Below are 19,369 nucleotides of genomic sequence, written 5' to 3'. Positions count from 1 at the left end.
AAGAATACAGGGTTTCTTTTGGAGGTGATGGAAACATTCTAAATTTTTTTCTTCTTAATTATTTTATTAAATTTTTTATTAGAGTAATTATATGATTTACAGTGTTGTGTTAATTTCAAGTGTGCAGCAAAGTGAATCAGTTATACATATACATATATCCACTCTCTTTTAGATTCTTTTTTCATCTTTTTCCTCAGCCTCCTATTGTCTTCATAAAAGGGAGCCATGGGATTGAAGTAGTAGTCAGTGCCTTTTTGCTCTGAGCCCGGGGCAGTTCCTGATGTATTTTAGGGTGTCTTTCTTCCTGTCCCACTGACTGCTTCGTCCCCAGTCTTTGCTGTTCCTTACTTACTGATTTTTTAGGACTGCATTGAAGAGAATCACCACCCATTTTCTTCCCGGCAAAAACTTTGTACTAAATCTGCTGGGTCTTTTTACACCTTACAGCTTGTCCCTCAATCCAAGCCCATTGCTCCACCTCATACAATGATTCCTCTTAAGTTCTTGATTTATGATGTCACCTGTTCTCCAGAGTGGTTTTCAATTTTTAAATTACTTTTTAAATTTGTTTGGTTATTTTGAAGTGGGATATTTGCAAAGGAGGGAAGTGAATATCATTTCTATTTTTCTCTATTATGTTGTTTCATTAGAAAAAAAAAAGCTTTGATATGGAAACTGTCTTCACAAGAGTGGCATTGAAGGAGAAAAATACAATGAAAAATTATGTCATATTTTATTTCATAAAAGTAAAAGACCTCCTTCACCAAAACACCATAATATAACAACAAAATGCAAACAAACAAGAATGCCAGAAAGGAAAAATTCTTGCCATGAATGTGATATGCAGAGGCTTTAAATGCTAAAAAGAGAAAGATCTAGTTAAGTCAGTAATAAAATTACCACACCCCCTCCCCCACTGGAACATGCAATTCATAAAAGAAGAAATTCCAAGTCTTTAAACACATGAACAAACATTACTTATCAAAAGATGGGATGAATAGGCAGTTTTATATCTGATGAAAGGAAATAATTAAGAACAATGTTCTAGAAGGAAATTTGACATTCCATCCCTTTGAGCAGTCCTAGTAGTGGTAAAGAACCCGCTTGCCAATGCAGGAGATACCAGAGATGTGGGTTCGATCCCTGGGTTGGGAAGAGCCCTTGGAGTAGGAAATGACAACCCGCTCCAGTATTCTTGCCTGGAAAATTCTGTGGACAGAGGAGACTGGCGGGCTGCAATCCATGGAAGTGCAAAGAGTCGGTCACAACTATGCATGCACTGACACACAGTTTTATGGATTTATCTTGAAATATAATCAGATGGACACATAGATATGTATGTGTAAGGTGTTTATTAGGACTTTGCTCTGAGAATGAAATCATTTTCAGCAAGCCTTCAGTGATTCTGATTGTGCACTTTGGGAAACATTGACCTGAGTCTGTTTAAGAGTCAGCAGATTCTAAACACTTGTGTGTCAAATGGTCATACAGACACAAACTTCAGTGCAGTGTGGCTGGATGGAGAATGGAGAATATGGGGAGAGTGTGGAAAAGGGCTCTACACATGACGCTGGAAAGCTGGCCTCCTGTTCTCTCTTGCTCCCCAACTGTATGATCTTGAAGTGGACATGCAACCTCTCTGAGCCTTCTCATTGCACCAGTGAAGACTTCTTTGCTGTTTTGAGAACTATATTCAACAGGGCATGTGATGACACTTTGAAACCTCTATATGTGTGTGTGTGTGTTAGTCACTCAGTCATGTCCAACTCTTTGCGATCCCATGAACTGTAGCCATTCCCTTCTCCAAAGGATGGTCCCAATTGTTCAGACCCAGGGATTGAATCTGGGTTTTCTGCATTACAGGCAGATTCTTTACCGTCTGAGCCTCCAGGAAAACCCTTGCAACCTGTGCATGCGTGCTGAGTCGCTTCAGTTGTGTCCGACTCTTTGTGACCCTGTGGACTGTAATCTGCCAGGGCCTTCTGTTCGTGGGATTCTCCAGGCAAGAATACTGGATTGGGTTGCCATGCCCTCCTCCAGGGGATCTTCCCAACCCAGGGATGGAACCCCCGTCTCTTACATCTCCTGCACTAAGTTACAAATTGGAGGGATGATCATTTTTCTTTGACATGTAAAGACCACTTTATTTTTTAATTTATGAGTCTTCATTGCTGTTTGTGGACTTTCTCTAGTTGGGCTACTCGCCAGTTGCTGTGTGTGGGCTCTAGGGTGCTGGGCTTCAGTAGTTGTGGCACAAAGCCTCGGGAGCTGCAGCTTGAGGATTCTAGAGCACAGGCTCGGTAGTTGCAGTGCACCAGCCTAGCTGCCTCTTGGCATGTAGAATCTTCCCGGACCAGGGATTGAACCCATGTCCCCTGCATTGGCAGGCGGATCCTTAACCCCTGGACCACCAGGGAAGTCCCGGAGGGATGATTACACCACCTTTAAGTATGAAGTGGTTAGATTATATGAACACTTTCAAGTATGTGAGTATGTTGTGTGAAAGAGAACATGGAGAAGAGAGATACAATAAGAAAGGGAGAAAAGAGAGAGCATAAGCCAGAAATGACCAGGTCTTACCCATGCTCTCTGCTGGTCTCAGAGTTCCCTGGCGCTGCCACCTACATTTTCATCCTATGTAGGATGCAATTTCAGTCAGAATGGATATATAAGGACCTAAGACATTGCTTTCTGAATAGGACTTGATGACTCTTCCTTTTGGCTAAAGGTGGGAAGCAGGGCAGTTGATGTCTGAATAATCAGCCCATGCAAACAAGGAGAAAACAGGTAAGCAGTTCATGCCTTAATGAGGTTGGGGAACCCAAGAACTGATGGTTGGATCCTGAGTTTATAAGTGAAGGGGCTGAACTGAGACCACATCAGACTTATTTATCAGCTTTGGTGAGGCCTTGGGGAGGTAGTCCCAAGACAGTTTGTTGAGATGAACCTGGATAATTGCTTCAATGTTAATGTCTATAAGCAGAGATCTTGAGAAATGAATCTTATTTACAAAGAGTAAACCAATTCCACCTTGGGCAGAAATCTTAAAAGTTTTCTAGGATTGGATTAAGCCAGAAATAAAGACTTCACATAAGTGCAGCCTGGCTTTGAATCATCAGAGGTTCAGAAAGTCTCAAGGACTATATTTGGATTAAGATGATCCCAGATTGCTAGTGACTCCAAGTACTGCATCAGAGAAACTTTTAAAAGTTGTATTTGGAGGAAAATAACATCACCTTAGACCTCAAATATTTCTCTTCATCACATTTTCAATCATAACATCAAGCACAAAATCAAAGATAAGCAGACACAAAGAAATAAGATTCCTAAAGCAAGAACTAATAGCTGAAAGGCATACAGAGGCTCCTCTATATGTCCATGGAATTCTCCAGACAGGAATACTGGAGTGGGTAGCCATTCCCTTTTCCAGGGAATCTTCCTGACTCAAGGACTGAATCTGGGTCTGCTGCATTGCAGGTGGACTCTTTACCATCTGAGTAACCAGGGAAGCCCACAGAGACTCTAGATAATATAGTAGTCAGACACAGCATGAGAAGCAATGATGTTTATGATGTTTAAGCATTTAGAACCAAGAATGGAAAATTAGGCAGGACTTTTTACAGACTGAACCAACATGAATAACCAGCAGTCAGATCACAAACACATTACCAGCTCTGCAGGAATCCTGTCATGTCCTCTGCTGGTCGCCGTTCCTACAGGGGCAATCACTTCCTTGATCCTAAAAGGACGAGTTAGTTTTACCCATTTTTGCACCTATTTAAATGGGTACACCTTTTTCACTTTCTTGTCTACCTCTTTCACTCAACATTATGTATGTGAGGTTCGTCCACTTTGCGGTATGTGGTTGTAGACTTTTCATTTTCGTGGCTGTATAGAGTTCTATTGTGTGAATAAGTCATTAAAAAATCCATTCTACCATTGATGGGGATTTGTGGTTTCTGATTTTGGCTGTTGTGAATAGTGAAGCTGCATATTCCTCTTGGGCATCCCTATGGAGGAATGGGATTTGTGGATGATACTGTAGGTGTTGGTTTAGAAGATAGAGCTAAACAGGTTTCCATCACACTTGTAATGATTACCCTCCTATAGCAATGGATTCCTCCTGTCCCACATTAAAAAATATTTTTATTTATTAATTAATTTTTTATTGGAATACAATTGCTTTACAATGTTGTGTTAGTTTCTGCTGGACAGCAGAATGACTCAGCTATATGTATACATATCTGTGTAGTTGCTAAGTCGTGTCTGACTCTTTGCAACCCCATGGACTGTATAGCCTGCCAGGCTTCCCTGTCCATGGGATTTTCCAGGCAAGAATACTGGAGTGGGTTGCCATTTCCTCCTCCAGTGTATATGTATAGCCCTTCTTTTTTGGATTTCGTTCCCCTTTAGGAACTTTCAGTCTCACTGTCCTCACCCTAGTCTCTGGAAAAGGGTGAGGGGCTGGAGGTTGAATCAATAACCACTGGCTGGTGATTTAATGAGTCATGCATATGTAATAGGAGAAGGCAATGGCACCCCACTCCAGTACTCTTGCCTGGAAAATCCCATGGATGGAGGAGCCTGGTAGGTTGCAGTCCATGGGATCTCGAAGAGTTGGACACGACTGAACGACTTCACTTTCACTTTTCACTTTCCTGCATTAGAGAAGGAAATGGCAACCCACTCCAGTGTTCTTGCCTGGAGAATCCCAGGGATGGGGAGCTGGTGGCTGCCATCTATGGGGTCACACAGAGTTGGACATGACTGAAGTGACTTAGCAGCAGCAGCAGCAGCCTATGTAATAAAGTCTGTATAAATACTGCAAAGGACAGGGTTCAGCCAGCTTCTGGGTTGGTGACACTTGGAGGTTTAGGTAGAGTGCTGCACCCAGAGATAGCACAGATACTCCATGCCCCTTTCCACATACCCTGCCCTGTGAGTCTCTTCCACCTGACTGTTTCTGAGTTATGACTTTTTATAATAAATTGGTAGTCTGGTAAGTGAAATGTTTTATCTGAGTTCTGTAAGCACCTCTAGCAAATTAATTGAGCCCAAAGAAGGGGTCTTAGGAACCTCCTGTCTATAGCTGGTCAGCCAGAAGCACAGGTGACAACCTGGACTTGAGATTGTCATCTGAAGTGGTGGGGTGGGGATGGGAAGGTGAGCCCTTAACTTGTGGCATCTGATGACATCTCTGGGTAGATACTGTTTTAATTGAGGAACTGTAGGACCCCTATCTGGTGTCAGAGAATTGCTTAGTGGTATGGACAGAACACACACACATTAGAATTGGCATCCGAATCATAGAATCTAAACAGAGATTGGATCTCAAAATGACCTCCTTCCCTTCTGCTCCCTCCACTACCACTCCTGTTTGTGAGCATGTGTTGAAATGTTTGAGAGTTTTGTTTTGAGGTAATGAAGAAGAGATGGAAGGTGAAGAGCCGCAGAAATAAGGGGCAGGATGGGCTTCCTGAGGACAAAGTCTCATTTCTCTCAGAGGAAAAAAAAAAAGCAGGAAAAAGGCAAGTGATGTAGTATGGCTTTGGAGTCCAAGGGATAAAAATCAGCCCAGAGCAAAACAGAGAAATCTCTTTCTATTCCTGCCTGTATACCAGGGCCTGTGTCCAGAGGGACTGTGGGTCAGAACTGAAGCAGTGGGAGCAGTGTCTGGCAGAGAGAGCATCAGGAAGGGGGTGGCCTCACTCAGGGCCCTACAGTGCATGTATTGTCAGGTGTATTCTATAAATGGCTTGAAGGCAGCAGGCTCCTTAGAGAAGTTCAGAGTTCAGAAGAATATGAGTGAATGTATGTTAGTGAACACGTGAGATCCACTGAGCCATAACTGGACGTATCCGGATAAGGCTGGGACTGTAATCCTAGGTTAGCGCAAGTTGAAGGATTTGATCCTGCAAACTTCTACTATTAGTGTTGTGTGTGTGTGTGTTAGTCACTCACTTATGTCCGACTCTTCACAACCTCATGGCCTGTAGCCCACCAGACTCCTCTGTCCCTGGAAGTTTTCAGGCAAGAATACTGGAGTGGGTTACCATTTTCAACTTCAGGGGAATCTTCCCAGGGATTGAACCTACATTTTTTCGTTAGCGGTACTTTATTTATTGTCAAAGCTGGTCAGGTTTGGTGGACATTGGGTTGTACTTTGTCTATTTTTTCATCATAGACATATGAGATTATATTGAGCTAAATCTATCCTATATCTCACATAGGATAATGCCTTGGACATGGTGAAGGAAATTCCTAATCTCCACTGTAATGCCCTTTCCAAATTTATCCTCAAGTCAACCTCTGAAAGACTTTCCTAAGAAAAATCTTCCCAGAGCCCCGTGTATGTCCTTGTTCCTCAGGCTGTAGATGAAAGGGTTCATCATGGGGGTCACCACAGCATACATCACTGTGGCTACTGAGTCCTGCATGGAGTAGGTGTCGAGAGGCTTCAGATATACCATACAAAGGGTCCCATAGAAGAGGGAAACCACAGCCAAATGGGAGGCACAGGTGGAGAAGGCTTTGTACTTGCTAGAGGCTGAGGGTATTTGGAAGATGGCTCTGACAATCCAGACATAGGACATGACCATGAACCCAAAGGGGGTGAGGAAGATAAAGGATCCTGTGGCAATCAGCACTGTGTGATTGATCTGGGTGTTGGAACATGCGAGTCTCAATAAGACATACATCTCACAGAAGATATAGTGAATCTTCTGGGACCCACAGAAGGTCACGCTGGTCATGAGGAGGGTGTGAATGAGGCCGTAGAGGACAGAGAGTGCCCAGCACAGGGTAAGGAGTGAAATACAGAGCCTAGGGCTCATGGCCGTGGTGTAGTGGAGTGGGCGGCAGATGGCCACATAGCGGTCATATGCCATCGTGGCCAGGATGAGGTTGTCCAGAGCCACCAAGGAGACCAGGAAGTAGAGCTGGGTCAGACACCCTGCATATGACATGGCTTTGTTCTGGGACTGAAGGTTCACCAGCATCTTGGGGATTGTGTTGGTGACGAAGAAGAGGTCAGTGAAGGAGAGGTTGGCCAGGAAGAAGTACATGGGAGTGTGCAGGCGGGAGTCAGAGCCAATGGCCAAGATGATGAGCACATTTCCCACCACTGTGACCAGGTACATGGACAGGAACATCCAAAACAGGACCCTCTGATGCTCAGGACTCTCCGAAAGCCCAAGGAGCAGGAACTCAGAGACTCTACTATGGTTGCTTCCATCCATTTCCCCAACTTACTGCAATGCAACACAGCTGTTTACCATATGCCCTCAAATGAATACAAGCATTAAAATAAGCAAAATCAACTGTTTTCCTAACATGAACAGTATCTTAAGCCAAATTTTATACATTTTTTTTTTTTTTTTGCTATCAGAGACAATGTAACAAACACAAAAACAAGACATGGAAAATCTTCATACAATTTAGTTATTCTGGCAAGTTCTAGCATGGCATACTCAATATAATAGGAATAATGCCTATGTCTTATTTTAAACCACATCTTGTTACAACTTTCTTGATGTGCTTAAAGATCAGTATGTTATGATATTCTGTAGATTTAATGATATTTAAAACAAGTGTCTTCAGTAAAAAAACTGATGTTACACAATTGGACGAAGGGGAAAAAGGTAAAAATATTAGAAAGGAAATGTAAAAATTACCATTATTTGCTGATAAGATGATATATTCAGGAAATCTAAAACGATCAACTGAAATGCTACTAGAAATAGAAAGGGATTTCAAAACACTTGAAGCTAAGTCTGGGCTCTGACACTTTTTAACTCTGAAACGTCAGGCAAGTTACCTCGCTCTTTAAGATCCTATTTCTTCATGTTAAAAATGTGTTAAGGTGAGAATAAAATTAATAAAGTGCTTAACATAGATAGCTGGCCTGCAGTCAATGCTCAAGAAATATTCCTTATTATTGTTGTACAATAACAATACTCATAAATAATAAGATTAAAATATAATGTGAAATAATCCCATCCACATCAACAACTGAAAAAACCCATGTGTAAAAATGTTAACAAGAATCAGGGCTTCCTTAGTGACTCAATGGTAAAGAATCCGCCTGCCAATGCAGGAGACGTGGGTTTTATCTCTGATCTGGGAGGATCTCACATGCCACTGAGCAGCTCAGCCCGTGCACCACAGCTATTGAGCCAGCACTCTGGAGCCTGAGAACCACAAGTACTGAAGCCCACACACCTGGAGCCGGTGCTCCACAGCAAGAGAAGCCACCGCAATGAGAAGTCTGTACGCTGCAGCTAGAGAGTAGCCCCCACTCACCTCAACTCGAGGAAAGCCTGTGAACGAAGACCCTTCACTACCCCCCCAAATGCTAACAAGGATCAGCCAAGTTCTTTAAATTCTTCAGAGAAGCATATGATAAAAATTCAGTAAATGGGTAAGCATATTAAGATTCCCAAGATACATATTCTACTGAATTAATGTAAATTTTAACTCATTTGAAGTCAAAATTCTAACAGGTTTTTTGAGAAAGAAAATTCTCATCTAACTTTAATCTAAAAATAAGTGTGAGAATAAGGAAAGTGCTGGAAAAGAGAATAATAAGGAGATTCTTCCTCTGCCAAATATGAAAGATTCTGAAATAGTGTGATACTGGTGGAATAAACAGATTGATAGAATTGGACAGAAACTCAAATGCAGGCCAAATAACATGGAGGGTTTAGTTGATTATTATGGGAGCACTTTTACCAGGAGATACATTTTGTAGTAGTTAGTAAATGGCATTGAGACAATTGTCTATTTAGGGGGAAATGTGAGAGCAATGGGCTTCCCAGGTGGCGCAGTGGTAAAGAATCTGCCTGCCAATGCAGCAGATGCAGGTAATGTGGGTTTGATCTCTGGATTGGGAAGGTACCCTGGAGAAGGAAATGGCAACCACTCCAGTATTCTGGGAAATGGACAGTGGAGCCTGGTGGGCTACACTACAGTTCATGGGATCTCAAAAGTGTCGATCACAACCGAGTGAGCATACACACGTGGGATCAATGTTTTGCTTCTTACCGAATTCCTTTCAGGCATACTGATGAAAATAGCATAATGTGTATTTTTTCCTTTTGAAAACTTAATATGTAAGAAATAAAAATTTTTTAAATTCAAAAAATAAGAGTTCGTAAATAAGATACATTGACTTATACTTTAGGGAGATAGGTAACAACTGTTTATATTTGATATTTTTATCATTTGAGATGTGAAGGGTGAAAAAAAGTCAGTCTATGAAATGTTAAAGCATTGCAGAAAGAGAGTTCCGTGTGCAAAGGACCCAAGCTGTACTTTTGTTGTATTTAAGGAATTAAATATAGTTCGGGATGGCTGGAGAGCAGAGTGGTGAGATATGGGATTGTACAGGTAAGCAGGGAGTCAGGTCATTCAGAGTCTTATTATGAGTTTAAAAATTTATTCTAAGTGCAGTGAGGATCATTAAAATGTTTAAGCATAGGAAGATATATATATTTAGTAACTATTTGGCTTGTGGGATCTTAGTTCCCTGACCAAGGATTGAACCCATACCCATGCCCCCTGCATTGGGAGTGGGGAGTCTTAACTGATGGTCCACCAGGGAAGTCCCTCACAACTATGCTTTTATTTGTGTTTTGGTAACATTATTTTAATAGTTATCTATGTATTTTCATTTCTGATCAAATGATTTTTCAGTGCCTGTTACATTAATAGCTCTGATAATATTGAAACACTTCCAATCCTGGTATAAAATACTGAAATTGATTTCTAGTTGTTCAATTTAGACTGTTGTAGCCACATTTATAAATGAGGTTTATCTATTATTCTGTTATTGTTTTATATGCCATCCTTGTATGATTTGGGTTTTTTTGACATGATTTGTTTGCATTATCCTCCACCTTAAACTTATATTCACTTATTGTCTATTTCTGTTATCTGGAATTTGTTGAAATTTCTTCAATAATTTCAGATGTAAATTTTAAAAGAAGTCCCATGGAATTCATTTTGCCAAAATAGTTTCTAATACATTGCAGTCTATTAATTATAAACAAAAAATTCTGGTGTGAATGAGTCAAGCAATACAGAAAAATTTAAATCAAAAGAAAGTAAACATCATCTCAAATTCTGCCATGCAACTGCTGTTAATATTTTTAGTGAGCATACTTTTTTTCTAGTCATCTTTATTCAGTTGACAATGAGATGAAGAGCTTTCTCCAATTCAAAATTGTAATTTATTACCTATTTTTCCTCCTTAAATAAACTATATTTCTACCTGCATAATTTTTTCTTTATTCTTAAAGTTAAAATTTACCAACTCTGTTTAGGAACTACATTGTATTCCACTATGGGAAGAAAGATAATAACTCTTCATATTTTGCTATTTTTAAAATTTGAAACGTGAAGGATGTTTCTCCTTTGTTGATTTATCTGAGTTGTAATGTCTTTTCCAATTTAAAAATTATGTCTCACATCATTTAATGAGAACCTACTTTCATTTTATTTTTTTCTGCTGCATTTCTTGGAATTTATCCTACATATTGGGTAATAATTAGCATTTCATTTTGAGATTTTTTAAAATTTATTTTTTAATTGGAGGGAAATTGCTTTACAATGTTGTGATGGTTTCTGCCATACAGCCATGCAAATCAACCGTAATTATACATATGTCACCTGCCTCTTGAGCCTCCCTCCCCTCCCCAATCCCACCCCTCTAGATCATCACAGAGCCCCTGGCTGGGCTCCCTGTGTTATATAGTAATTTCTCACCAGCTATCTACAAAATGGTATTGATGAACCTATTTTCAGGAAAAGAAAGGAGAAGCAGATCTAGAGAATGGACTTGTGGACACAGTGGGGGAAGGAGAGAAAATGGGCAAATGAAAAAATGAGACAAATGGAGAAAGTAGCTTAGACATACATACACTGTCATTTTGAGATGTTGAGTCAGAAGTTTATGTCTAAACCCCAAGTAACACATACAACTCTTTTTTTTTAAAAACAAACAAACAAACCACTACCCTATTTGCTCAGATAATGTGTTGTGACTATCTATCTATCTGTCTCTTCTATTTAGTCTGCACACCAATACTATTTGTTTTTATTACCCCATTTTGTGGATGAGGTGACTGAGACTTAGAAGGTTAATGAATTTCCCAGATTCCTTCTACTAGTTAGTGACAAGGATTTGAGTCCCATTCTGTGTCTCTGGAGTCCACAGCCTAGCCACTCTACCACACATTAAACAAGAGTAAAGATGCCTATCTCAGACTTTCCTGGTGGTCCAGTGGTTAAGAATCTGCCTGCCACTGCAGGGGACACGGGTTCGATCCCTAATCCGGGAAGATCCCACATGCCGGGGAGCTACTAAGCCCGTGCGCCACAACTACTGAGCCAGCACTCTGGAGCCCTCGAGGCACAGCTACTGAGCTCACATACTGCAACTACTGAGGCCTGTGTGCCCAGAGCCTGTGCAATGACAACAACAAGAGCCACAGCATTGACAAGCCTGCACACTGCATCTAGAGAGTGCCCCCTGCTTGCCTCAACTAGAGAAAGCCCATGCGCAGCAACGAAGGCGCAGAACAGCCAAAACAAAAATGCCTACCTCACTGTGCGTTTAGAAAAGATCTGAAATGCTAGATGTCGAAACATTCCGCCATCCTTAAAGCCCTGTGTAAGTGGATGGAGAGATGATGTTATTGGGGAGGGGGTGGCGCTCAAAAGGAGTCCTATTCTTTACCATTTCTCAATGTTTCTGAGTAACACCCCCCCTCCCCCTCCCCCGGCTCAGTAGGAAACCCTGCTCTCAGAACTAAGAAGAATCAGTGGCTCCACTCTTGACTCCATCCTGGACATGGCTTTTGTGCCCACTCACCTCAGTACAGCCTCAGCCCACCTTGTCTGCAGGAAATGACCCAGAATGTCAAGGTGGAGACTCATGTGCGGCTGTCCTCTTGGTGCTATCTACATGGAGGAGAGAAGAGTAAAGAAGGTATTATTGTGGCTTCACGTGCAAAGGGTTGTGGATTGTTCAGTTCAGGAGCTAGAAAATATAAAAGAGACAGAAAGGTCAGGTTATATTCCAGAAGACTTAAGTGCTGTGCCTACAAAGGGGTTGGCACAGGGAAAGTAATCCACAGAAGGCTTTTGAACAGGCTACATGACAGAGTGAGCTCAGTGATCATTTCAGAGGTGATTCAAAGACTTGGTGGAGGTGAGTGATGGGTCATTTCTCTTTTACCATTAAGATTCCAAATTATAGAGTAGTCTTGTGGTGGTCCTTTGATGTTTGAGTAAAGTGGGAATAATCCTTAGGACATTCTCTAGAGACTTTTTTGCATGTACAGCTTCCCACACCTGCTATTTGGTACTCATATCATTCACCTATGGTTCTATACTGTGAATGAGCTCATTTATCTCTCACAGTATGTAAGTGAGGCTTCACGTTGAAGAGGATGCTTGTCTATCAGAAAACAGTTTCAGTGAGAAGGTGGGGGACTGATGGGCTCATCTCAAGACCCCCCAGATTGACCTGAGAATGAAAGGTGCACCATGGTGATTCCCCGGTGACCCCAACCCTAAGCACATCTGGCCACCACCTCTTTCTGCCATGAAGACAGAGGTCTCCCACCTCCTTAGACCTCATCAGAAATGATTTCCTTTCACAACCTGTTGCTTGGATTCAGGATCCTCTGGGGCATCTGCCTGATAGGAGAGAGGGAGGGAGCCAGGAACGAGGGCTGGGAAAACTCAGAGGACCCAAGGAATCTCTACCTCTGCTTCAGCCCTCAACACAGGAGTCTCCTACACTTTAGTGTCTATCAGAGTCACCCGTGATGCTTTAAAACTAAATAAAAGCCCATTTTCTGGCTTCCTTCCTTGAAATACTGGCTCTTTTTCTGTGAACAAAGTTCTTCATGAAATCACCTGATGGTTCTGGTTGTACCCTTTGGGAAACACTGTTCTTTTTGTAAGAGCCAGTGGATTCGGATCATGTGTGTGGTCAGCTGACTTTAGAGACACAAACTCCTCTGCAGTATGACTGGGTGGAGAGGGGAGATAGTTTGAGGTGTTACTGCAGAGGGCTCCAAACTCAGCCTTAGAAAGCTGTCCTTCTGTCCCTCTGGTGCTGCTTTTCAGCAGAAGTACCCCGGGGAGGGCATGAAATCTCCTTGAGCTCTTCATCTCACCTGTAAAGCCTTTCTTATACGTTTGAGAATCGTGTGCCACAGGGCTAGTGATAGCACTTTGAAAACTAGAGCGCTAGCAAGATAGGAGGGATGGTTAATTACCTTAAATACTAAGGAGTTGGACGATAATGAAGATTTTCAAAGTATATGAGTATATTTGTGATAGAGACAGAGTAAATGGAGAAGAGAAGATAAGAAAGGGATGAGACAGGCAGAGGATATAAATATTTCTGAAATGTGCGGACCTTTCCCACTGTTCTGTGTTGGTCACAGGGCTGCCTGGTTCTGCCACTTCCACTTTCCTGCTAGACAGATGAAAATTCAGTCAGGACGTGGAGGACACTAAGGCACTGTTTCTGAATAGAACTTGGTGATTCATTCCATTCGCTGAAGTTAGGAAGGATGGAATCGGTGCCTGGAACTTCAGTGCCTGCACAAAAGGAGAAAGAGACTGTGGTTGTTCTGATGAGCTTGGGGAATCTGAGAGCCGACCCTTGGATACCGGGTTCATGAAGAGAGGAGCTGAACTGGAGCCACATCGGATCTATTTATCAGTTTTGGAGACGGCTTGGGGAGGCAATCCCGAGACAGCTTGTTGAGATGAACCTGGATAATTGCTTCCAAAGTTAGTATCCATAAGCAAAGGTCTTGGGAAATGGGTCTTGTTTACAAGGAGTAAATCAGCTTCACACCGGGCACTATAGGTGCCCTAGGTGTAAGAGAAAACCATAATTGAAGAGAACAATACACATATGCTCTAGCTTGGGTTAGAGTCATCAGAGGTCCACAGAATCTCGAGAACTAAATTTGGATTGGGATGATTCCAGATTGCTGGTGACTCCAAGTACTAAGGAAAAACAATTGAAAAAAAAAATTTGGAGGAAAATAATACCATCTTAGACTTAAAGTGCTTTCCTTTCAATACCCAGTATCTGGCACAAGCCCAAAGATAAACAAACACATCAGGGAATAAGACTGCTAAAGCAGGAATCAACAGCTGAAGGCCTACAGGGAGCCTCTCTGTGTGTGCTCAGTTCAGTCACGCCTGACTCTCTGTGACCCTATGGCCTGTAGCCTGCCAGGCTCCTCTGTCTATGGGATTTTCCCGACAAAAATAATGATTGGTTTTCATGCCCTCCTCCGGGAGATCTTCCTGACCCAGGGATTGAACCTGTGTCTCCTGCATTGCAGGCAGATTCTTTATCTACTAAGTCATTGAGGACTCTAGATAGGATAATAATCAGACATGGACTGCAAAACCAATGATGCTTAGGATGTTTTTGGATATAGAACCAAACGTGAAAATTTTGGCAGGGCTTTTTACAAACTGAACAAACATGAGTAACCAACAGTCAAATCAAAAACTTTACTAGCCCTGCAGGAATCCTGTCTTGTCTCTGCTAGTTGCTGTTCCTGCAGGGGCAGTCACTCTCTTGCTATTAAATTAATAGCATTAATTTAAGTTATGCAGTTAAATTATCTAATTTAATAATAATAATAAATATATCAGCTATCTAAATATTAGTTGTTAATAATTAATAATTAATCTACAGCATACATTAATTCTACCCGTTTTTGGGCCTATCTGAATGGCAGCGTGCCTTTTGTTCTCTTTCCTGTCTCCCTCTTTCAGTCAGTATTATGTATGTGAAGTTCATCCACGTTGCTGTCTGCAGTGGTAGATTGTCCATTTTCATTGCTGTGTAGAGTTCTATTGTGTGAATAAGCCATTAATAACATGCATTCTACCACTGATGAACAGTTTTTGGCTGTTATGAATTCTGAAGCTCCCTGTTCTTCCTGGGCATCTCTACAGAAGAGTGGGATTTCTGGATTATAGGGCAGGTGCTTGTTTAGTTTAGAAGACAGAACTAAGCAGTCGCCAGTCACACTTACCCGCCTTGTGACAATGGAATCCTCTTGTTCCACATTCTTAACATGGTTTGGTATTTTTCCCATCCTTTTCCTGTGAGCTTTCTGGTAAGTGTATAGTAGTATCACATTGTGGTTTTCATTTCTATTTCCCTGCTGACTAACAAAGTTAAGCACCCTTGTATATGGTTATTCTCCAGAGCTATATCCTCTTTGTACATTATCTTGTGCCCATTTTTCTATTGGGTTATCTATCTCTTTCATTTGATTTGTAGGAGATCTTTATATGTTCTGGTTACAAGTCCTTTGTCAGATGTATGTAGTCTTCAACTTTGTAGTTGACTTTCATTCAATTAATGCTGGGTATTTAGAAATATGAGAGAGAAAGAGGAAAGTGAAAAAGCTGGTTTGAAATGCATCATTAAAAAAACTAATGTCATGGCATCTGGTCCCATCACTTTATGGCAAATAGAAGGGGAAAATGTGAAAGTATTGAGATATTTTTTTTCTTGGCCTCCAAAATCACTGTGGATATGACTGTAGTCATGAATTAAAAGGTGCTTACTCCTTGGAAGGAAAGCTATGATGAACCTGGGCAGCATATTAAAAATCAGAGGCATCACTTTGTTGACAGAGGTCTATATAGTCAAAGCTATGGTTTTCCCAGTAGTCATGTATGCATGTGAGAGTTGGACTGTAAAGAAGGCTGAGCACTGAAAAACTGATACTTTTGAATTGTGCTGAAGAAGACTCTTGAGAGCCCTTTGGACTGCAAGGAGATCAAACCACTCAATCCTAAAGGAAATCAACCAACCCTTAGTATTCATTGGAAGGACTGATGCTGAAGCTCTAATACTTTGGCCACCTGATGCAAAGAGTTGACTGATTGGAAAAGACCCTGATGCTGTGAAAGATTGGAGACAAAAGGAGAAGGAGGTGATAGAGGATAAGATGGTTAGATAGCATCACCGACTCAGTGGACATGAAAACTTGGGGAGATAGTGGAGGTCAGAGAAGCCTGGTGTACTACAGTCCATGGGGTCGCAAAGAATCAGACATGACTTAAGGACTGAATAACAACAACAAATTGCAAGACAGTCCAATTTAGCAATATTTATTTTATAATTAGTGTCTAAGGATATTTGCTATATCTTTGTCAATGTTCTCCTATATTTTCCTCTACAGGAGGAAGGCAAATACTTCAGGAGTGAAAATAATATAGAACCTAGAGAAGAAAGAGCTCTTTTGGGCTATGGTAGCCAAAGGAGTGGGCTTTCCAGGTGGCACTAGTGGTAAATAACCCGCTTGCCAATATAGGAAGGGTAAGAGAGGCAGGTTTGATCCCTGGGTTGGGAAGATCCCTTGGAGAAGGAAACAGCAACCCACTCCAGTATTCTTGCCTGGAGAATCCCATGGACAGAGAAGCCTGGTGGGCTACGGTCCATAGGGTCGCAAAGGATGCAACTGAAGAGACTTAGCACAGCCAGAGGAGTATTCCTGTGGGATTAGGGCATGAGCTTGCATCCTCTGTTGCCTGTTCCCCTACCCAAAGATGATTAGTAATTAAGAAATATCTGCCTTAGACCTGCTAGAGGATTTGTCCCAGAGAAGCAATAAAATTTACTTTGTTATTAATGAGTTTTTCCAAGTCCTAGTATCCTTTGGGACCCAATGTCCCTCAGGCCCAGGAAGACAGAAAGACAAAAGGGATGTTGTAGAATGAGGTGATGACTGCAGAGTCTATCTCCATTTGCCTATAATGAATAAAAGAGTGAATACCCCCAGGTCAAAGCCCTGAGGTCATCCTCAGACATACTTGGTAAGTTAGGCTGGAGAGTCCATGCCTTTGCTTAGTTACTCAGTCATGTCTGACTCTTTTGCAACTCCATGGACTTGGAGCCCACCAGGCTCCTCTGTCCATGGGATTCTTGAGGCAAGAATACTGGAGTGGGTTGCCATTTCTTCCTCCAGGCCTTAGGGATTTTGCAGCTTGAGTATCCAGACTACTGAGATTCTATGATACGATTCTATGGGATTTTTCTTCAGGCTGTCTAAAAAACCCCTGCTCAACATTCTAGAAAGTCTGTGTTGATTAGCATCTACCATATTTAACCTCTCTGTCAATATAGTAATTTTAAGTATTTCATAATGGAGTCCTCTATATTTTGCAAGAGATTCTCAAAAGAGATTTCAGGTTTACAGAAGCTTTGAAAGATAGGCAGGAACAAGTCAGCATTATCATCTTAAAACTGAAGAAGGTAATATGTAGAGAAGTGTAAGGAATAAGTAATTAGGAGTGGGTTTCCTCAAGGGCAGCATTTTTAGATGATATCTGAGTGATTTGGACTCCGTAATCAGGCATTTTATACAATAGATGGATCCCACCTAGTTCCCAGGAATGGAAGTTCCTGAGGAGTCAGAAATTCATCCTTTAGTTCACTAATGTATAACAAACATCTTTCTTCTGTCCAGGTGTGAAAACACATACATTTGCCTGGTTTAAACCCTATGATCTTGGTGAGTATCGTGCAGTGAGGGTACTATTCTACATCTCTTTGGGGTTAGAAGAAGTTTCCCTCATCTGAAGTGCTCCTCCTGTTTTTTTCTTTTCTTTTCTTTTTTGGTCAAATCCTGATTCACACTGTGGGGAAATGTATCAGGAGTAGACCAGGCACTGGGTCCAAGAGATTGTAAGTTATTTTTATTATTATTTGCTTTTTCATGACATTTGTCTCAGCTGTAAAGAATCTGCCTGCAATGCAAGACTCGCAAGTTCAGTCCCTGGGTTGAGAAGATCCCCTGGAGGAGGGCATGGCAACCCACTCCAGTATTCTTGCCTGGAGAATTCCATGGACAGAGGAGCCTGGCAGGTTATAGTCCATGGGGTTGCAAAGAGTCAGACACAACTGAAGCAACTTAGCATGGATGCACGCATGACCTCTAAACTTCAACATGACTCTCACATCAATATTGACATTGTGTGGGCTGAATTTTAAGGAAAAAATGACAGCCTTGCTCGGGTACATTAGTGTTAAGCCACATAATAAGATAGCTTGAGACGGGGTGGTTTTCTAACCTGGGGAGAGAAATTCTAGACAGTCTACAGTACAGTATTTGGAAATCAACACAAATGACTTAGATAAGGGAGCTGTGATTTGGAAAGGCTGTCAGTGGATGTTTCTACCTTCCATATTTTTGGTGTCTGTTGAAACAATTCAGTGATCTCTTGGATGGCCTGAAAGTTTTCTGTTTGTACTTCTCATTGTCCTAGATGTTAAGGTTCATCAGTGAACAAAGTAGAACTTTTTTTTAAATCTTTAGCATCTAGCAAAGAGAAAATAATCCATGTTTAATGATCTGGAAGATGAGTTCCTAGGAGAAGGAATGGAGTGCGATGGGGATAGCACGCATTCAGGTAATGAAAGCATGATGCACTATGATGGGCAAAAGTAGTCTGCCTTTGAGAAAATGAGAGATACCTGGTCTACTTGGAGTAGAGAGAGGGTTGGCCATGAGCTCATTGCTCTGATGAAATAAGGGTCTTGTGGACCATGTCAACCCTGATAAAATAAGGTCTTTGTGTTAGTGGAAAGGGGAAACTCTTCAGTTAGAATAGTGACATGGAAACGTTTGAGTTATAAAAAGAATGATTCTGGATAATGTCAACGCATTGTAGGGAAGTGAAAGTAGAGAGAGTACAAATTTGTTGACATTGTTTAGGTGAGAATAGTAACTGAGCTAAATGGTGGCTGTAGGATGTCAAGAAGGGCATATATGAGAAATGTTCAGAAAGCAGGACTGGAAACACAGTAAATGAACAAGGAGAGATGAGGAGAGGGAGGAGTCAAGGATGGCTCTCAGGTCTGGCTTGTATGTCTTGTAGGTGGTACTGTCAATCACTGAGGTAGAGAACATTGGGAGTGAAGCAAATATGGGACTGAAGAAACAACAAGTCTAATCTTGGGAATATTTGTCTTGGAGTGAAGGTGAAACATGCAAATAAGATGGTCATCAGGGAGTTCAGCACCCAGGTCTGTAGCTCGGAAGAATGGTGTGGGCTGAATAAGAGTAGAAGGACAATATGCTGAGGATCCCCAATATTCAAAGGATGACTTGGCACAAAGACTTCTCTAATGACTGTGTGAAGAAGGTGTTGTTATGGAAGCCAGAATAAAACAGGAGCATGAGGTATCACCATGGCCAAGAGATGAGAGAGTCCTACAAAGGAAAAAGTGATCATTAGTACTGAATGGGATATGTTATTGAATTTAGAGACATGAATGTTATTGCAGACTTTGAAGGGGGAGTTT

The 19,369-nt window shown here is 41.5% G+C and overlaps 1 protein-coding gene across 1 annotated transcript; it reads right to left on the bottom strand.

Annotated features, from left to right (window-relative positions):
* Window positions 1–6,302: 6,302 nt before the first annotated feature.
* LOC102410946 (olfactory receptor 1D2) lies at window positions 6,303–7,480 on the bottom strand. The gene has a single exon (XM_025279269.3). The coding sequence runs from the start codon at window positions 7,236–7,238 to the stop codon at window positions 6,303–6,305; it is 936 nt and encodes a 311-aa protein (XP_025135054.3). The 5' UTR covers window positions 7,239–7,480.
* Between the last annotated feature and the right edge of the window lie 11,889 nt (window positions 7,481–19,369).

This window comes from Bubalus bubalis, chromosome 3 (assembly GCF_019923935.1).
Source record: "Bubalus bubalis isolate 160015118507 breed Murrah chromosome 3, NDDB_SH_1, whole genome shotgun sequence".
In the NCBI taxonomy this organism is placed as follows: domain Eukaryota; kingdom Metazoa; phylum Chordata; class Mammalia; order Artiodactyla; family Bovidae; genus Bubalus; species Bubalus bubalis.
The sequence above is the reverse complement of the archived record's forward strand: the minus strand, read 5'-3'. Positions and strand labels throughout refer to the sequence as shown.

Bases quoted from the DNA above. Each gene is read 5' to 3' on its own strand.
- LOC102410946 (XM_025279269.3), bottom strand. From the start codon at position 7,238: ATGGATGGAAGCAACCATAGTAGAGTCTCTGAGTTCCTGCTCCTTGGG.